At 43.2% G+C, this 5769-nt stretch overlaps 1 protein-coding gene across 1 annotated transcript in view; it reads left to right on the top strand.

Annotated features, from left to right (window-relative positions):
• sema3e (sema domain, immunoglobulin domain (Ig), short basic domain, secreted, (semaphorin) 3E) overlaps positions 1-3574 on the top strand; it is a 45215-nt gene extending 41641 nt beyond the window's left edge. Inside the window, exons 16-17 of the mRNA XM_048257847.1 lie at positions 461-594; positions 1809-3574. Coding sequence (XP_048113804.1) covers positions 461-594; positions 1809-2318 — 644 coding nt within the window. The 3' untranslated portion in view covers positions 2319-3574. The remainder of the gene's footprint in view (positions 1-460; positions 595-1808) is intronic.
• The last annotated feature ends 2195 nt before the right edge of the window (positions 3575-5769 follow it).

Here is a 5769-nt window from a genome sequence, read left to right as displayed (position 1 = left end):
ATGGGAAAGGTAATGAGTTCTCTTGATGATGCTCTCCATCCACCTTTTGTTTTGCTATTTAACTGTTATTATTGTGCTTTTCTTACCAGGACACAATATATAAAAATGCAATGTTTGGATACTGATGCCTGTTGGTGTAAACAGATCCTATTGTAAAGATGAGCTTGACAGAGTGTACAGAGAGAGAGAGAGAGAGAGAGAGAGAGAGAGAGAGAGAGAGAGAGAGTGCACAGAGTGTGAGAGAGAGAGATAGAACTGGAGTAGTGGGAGAGAGTGTTAACTGACATAGAGAGTGAAGAGAAAGACAATCCATCTCAAGTGACGGGCAAATGTGTAATGAGGGCCTATCCACACGGAAGTGGGGGAACTTTTGAAATGTGGATGTGAAGACCAACACCTGTGTGTGTGTGTGTGTGTGTGTGTGTGTGTGTGTGTGTGTGTGTGTGTGTGTGTGTTGTAGAGGACCACAGAGGCAGAGCGGTGGAGAAGCTGCTGTATGGGGTGGAGAATAACAGCACTCTGCTTGAGTGCAGCCCCAGGTCCCTGCAGGCCAGACTCCTTTGGTTTCTGCTGAGAGGAACTGACATGGAAGAGGTTAGCCACACACACACACACACACACACACACACACACACACACACACACACACACACACACACACACACACACACACACACACACACACACACACACACACACACACGCTGCCGAGAGCCTCAATTGGGTCTGAAGTTTTAAGTTCAGTTGGACACAGCCTGTCAAACTTCTGTCCAAGGCTGACCACATCCTGACAAACAATACTGAGTTTGAATTCAAGCTGAACTTTTACTCAAAAATGATTGACTTATCCTGGCCCCATTTCAATCAAGAGACCAAGAAGGTGTTCAGATATTTTTTATTGTGAAATATGATTAATTATTTTAAATTACTATTGTTTATTATCAATAAGATAAAATATAGTGCATTTTCATCAGACTTTTCCCATGTTTGCCACCGTGGACCACAATACCATATCACATGCGTTACTGGGAAATAACCAAATGTTTTCTCTCAAAGAGCTAAAAATTGTCCCTATTCTGAATGCAACAAGTGATGCTGGGATACTTGCTCAATCCCACCCATTAATTGGCACCCGAGGGAGAGGAGATTTAATAGCACGTGTTAGCAGACACAGGATTCGATGCACATTACACTCAGTGTGTTAGCATCTGTTTTCTTCTAGCTCCGCTATACATCAAAGCGTGCGAGTGGGTTCCATGTCTATGTGGAAGCCTGGAAAGGGCCTCTTATCTTCAGTTCTCATCCAGTCTTAAATAATGCTAATACAGGCTACAGTGTGGAGGTGTTGAGCGTAACCTCTCCATCAGCCAATTTATAAACACATTTAAACCACAGCGCAGAAGGGCCCTTGTGGCCACTTCTGGTCTTCAATAAGCCCAATTATCGACAGAGTGGCAAATAACTACAAGGGTGCAACCTTTCCTCCGTAAAAGGGCCTGCTGATAAAGAACCACTTGTTCTGCTGGAGGTTGGGTTTATGTAAGACATATACAACTTAATAGCCCTGTCTGTAAGATAGAATTTAGACTATTATCACACAGAAACTCTTATTTGACTTGTCAGAGGATTATTTTTCCATAATGTCTGATGTTTAATCTGAATAAAAGGTGAAACCTCATATTTATAGAAATCAGTGATTGAAAGAGGCTTCAAGAGGCTTCCTTTTCCCAGTGGTATGACCAAAGTCTATCACCAAACATGTGGTGGAAGTGCTCTGGCTTAACCTGCGTGTGCTGAACCCTCCTCAGATCCCTGGAGACGAGCGGGTGGTGAGGACGGGCCACGGGCTGCTGTTCCTGCGCCTGCGCCGGGCCGACGCCGGCACCTACCTCTGCCAGTCGGTGGAGCACGGCTTTGTGCAGCCGCTGGCCCGCATCACCCTGGAGGTGCTGGAGGAGGAGCGGCTGGAAGGGCTGCTCCACCGCGGGGGAGGAGGAGGAGGAGCTGGGGGTGAAGGGAAGGAGGAGAGGGATGACGGGGGTGACGTTAGCCCCCTGCACCGGTCGTCCGCGGCCCTGCCCTGCCCTTTCCCCAGCCTGCCCACGGTGCCAGCCACCTCCAAGCTGTGGTACAAGGAGTTCCTGCAGCTCATCGGCTACAGCAACTTCCAGCGCGTGGAGCAGTACTGTGAGCGCGTGTGGTGCGTCGCCTCCGACAAGAAGAAGAAGAAGATGAAGGCGCTGGCACCCAAGTGGAGGTTCCCCCAGGGCACCGAGCGGCGCCCAAAACAGCGGGCGCCGCGACACACTCCCGATTAGAATCAGTTAGGGAGCGAAGGGAAGCTGCGAAGGAGAGAGGGAGGAAAAGAGGGAGGAAGAGAGAGAGAGAGAGAGAGAGAGAGAGAGGAATTGACAAAAAGACAGAATGGAATCAAGACAGAGACTGATAACAGAACCATGAACTTTGCCTAGAGACAGAGTTGTGGATAGGACAGACATTTCAAACATAATCAATACCACAGTTGTTGAAAGCAAATGGCACAGCCAGGCTGTAGTGGTGAAGTGTCGAATTACACCTCCTGACATTTGTGTCCATTTTCACTCAAACTGTGCACAATGGATGATAATAGGATAATGTGATAATCACATGCATTTCCCCTTGCTAAAGCTGGACTGATTTTGGACATTGGGGAAATGAGGACATTTGAATGCCATTATCGTTGCCATGGTTATGTCAGTATAAAACAAATGCTCTGCAGGCTAATGCTCCTGTAATTGACAGGCTGTGTGCGGGGTTTTCTTAGTGCGTAGCTCTCTTTGTGCATTTTCCTCTGCATGTGTCCCTCTGCTTATCCGCTACAACAGACTCAGAGGATATTACTTGGCTTGTAAATAACGATGTGTGCTTTCATTCAAAGACCACTGAAATAAGCTTGGTACACTGACAAACTTGATTCAAAAGGCATGCCACTGGTTGATAGGCTCTTAAGTCTACAAGACTAAACTGTTCATTGCCAAAAGGTTTGGGTCGGAAAGAGAGCGAGATAGATCAGCTGAATTATAACGCACACCTCATACGTATTCCTCCAGTCTGTGTCATATTACTTAAATTATTATAATGGGTGTATTGTACGTCTTTGTTAGTGGTGTTAGTTTACCTTTACCAAGAAAAAACAAAACAAAACTGGAAATGCCATACTGATGTGTAGTAGAGACTGTATGAAAGTAGAATTGTTTTTTTGAATTATTGTTATTATTTACTACTACTTATTTAGTAACAGGCATGATGATTTCAATAGATATCAGACTTGTTTTTAATTCAGGTGACAAAAATGATTTTTCTTTAAGTGATATAAGCTCTACAGTATGACGCAAATCAACATCTCAGCTGAAGTGAGTCTAATACTTGAACTCATCCTCAACAGCAGTTGATTAGTAAAAACCACTATAAATAAGTTCACTATTGCTGTTTACCTGTGTGTGAAATGTACATGGCGTATAGCATCATGTGTTTTGGAGGTCAGTGTCATGCAGTGAAGGCACCTGTAAGATGTCAATAAATATTATGACAAATAGTCTGTGTGAGCCTTCAAATAAACAGCAGGTAGAGAGGTAGACACCAACCAGAAAGCCAAGAATGTTATTAATATTGTGTTTTTGTGTTTGGTCATTTAGTGTGTGTGTGTGTTTGTGTGTGGGTGTGTTTGTGTGTGTGTAGTCATCTACAGTATGTATTGGTGTACAGGATTCCCACCAATATGTGTGTATGTGGGTAGAAGGGTCCGTTCTTAACTGGCTGTGTTTTCCACAGGCTATATCTGTTTGTGTATGTGTTTGTGTGTGTGTGTGTGTGTGTGTGTGTGTGTGTGTGTGTGTGTTTTGAATTCCTGGACTGCTGTACTTTCTGACTTGATGGATGCACACGCTTTGTATTCATGCAGCGGCGTGAACTGATCCAGGTGTTGTTATTCTCTGTTGTGTGGAACAGGCAGGTAGTCAGGCATCATGGCCGCCACTCTCCTCCACTTGCGGTAATGGAACTGCAGATGGGGCTCATAATTAGCAATATGGCTGCCAGGCTCGCGAGGCTATGATTTATGCCACGTCTGAGGAAAAGATTTGCTTCACTGGAATGATGGCATTTGAGAAACGTTTCAGAGAATTGACTCCGCAAGGATCTATTTAAGTTAGTACATAATTAAAGGTGCTCAGGCAATATGTTTTTATGATTTGATGTACACTTCACAGTAATTCATGGTTTTATGGTAATTCGTGTATGCTTTCACATGCAGAATGGAAAACCCTACTCTACCTAGCATATGGTACTGTGGCATAGCATAATGTACAATTATATCAGGTCTGTCTGTTTCAGCAAATTGAGCTTAATACTGCTCTCAGTATTTGCAATGTGGTCAGCAGCTGCAGTGGAAAGCAGCCTTTCTCTGAGCTCATTGGCCCCTGTTTGCAGTTTGCCTTTGGCATATTTGCCAAATATATTTGCTTACTTGGACAGCGGTTCGTGAGCTTCCCCCTCCAGGTGCCTTTCCTGTCTGCCCTTATCAGTGCCTCTTACACCACACCGTCTGTGGACGTCAGCAGTGCTGGATAACAAGCCTTTCCCCCTGCTCACACTATTGCTGCTCAATCACACTCTAGCTCACACTATTGCTGCTCAATCCTCTCCTGTACAAGATCAAGTCAGTGTCACATACAACTTGTTTTTCATATGCGAGGCTGTATTGTTCCATGTTTTACATATCTTAATTTATTAGCATATAAACAGCATGGCAGAAAGTTTTAATGTTTTTCAGTGACCTAATCAGGAGATCATATTGGTTATATGGTTGTGACATGTCATCAGCATCAAAGTAATGCTGTCCTGCTAGACCACTGATGATCAAGTGTGTCTGAGAGGAAAAAACATCAATCAAAACGACACTGATTCAATCATTAATCAAACACAGTAGTTGACACAACATTCTAGTTTCCAAGAATTCTGGCTTTCATTTAACATCCTTTTCTAATGTATCAAACCAGACATAATATTCTGTCAACAAGGTGATCTCAACAATACTGTTTCCTCACCTAGGTAACTTCCCCATTGTAGAAGCATAATTAGACCCAAAACGCCCCAAATACTCAAATCACACTTTTTGCTGCATCCTACTGCATGCATGGAATGTACTAGTGCTATATGGAGCTATATGATCATGGAATGTACTAGTGATATTGAGCTATATGATCATGGAATGTACTAGTGCTATATTGAGCTATATGATCATGGAATGTACTAGTTCTATGGACCCTTTCAACAAGGTAAACAAAAACAATGCTTGAACATTCTATTTGGGCCCCAATCTACTTCCTCTGCATTAAGATAACATATGGAATGTTAAAAAGGAAGTCTTGTGGGGCCAACTATGATGCTGATAATGGAACTCTCTTGAAAGGGTCCATATTGAACTATGTGATCATGGAATGTATTAGCAAAAGTATTCACATTCATTACTGAGGTAGAAGTATAGATGCTAGGGTTTAAAATGGCTTCTGTAGAAGTTGAAGTATCAGCTCAAGCTTTTTACTGAGGTAAAGTGTATGTTTCAAAACTACTTAAAGTACAAAAGTAAAAGTAATGTAAGGGGAAAAAATGCCATTAAGGACAAAAGCTTAGGCCGCAACACAGTGGCCTATAGTGCTACCCCACCTCCCCAAAAAACATTTTTCTAAAGGCCATAATGACTATAATGGTATTTTACATTACATTACATTA

Source organism: Alosa alosa, chromosome 11 (genome assembly GCF_017589495.1).
Source record: "Alosa alosa isolate M-15738 ecotype Scorff River chromosome 11, AALO_Geno_1.1, whole genome shotgun sequence".
NCBI classification, from domain to species: domain Eukaryota; kingdom Metazoa; phylum Chordata; class Actinopteri; order Clupeiformes; family Clupeidae; genus Alosa; species Alosa alosa.
The sequence above is the reverse complement of the archived record's forward strand: the minus strand, read 5'-3'. Positions and strand labels throughout refer to the sequence as shown.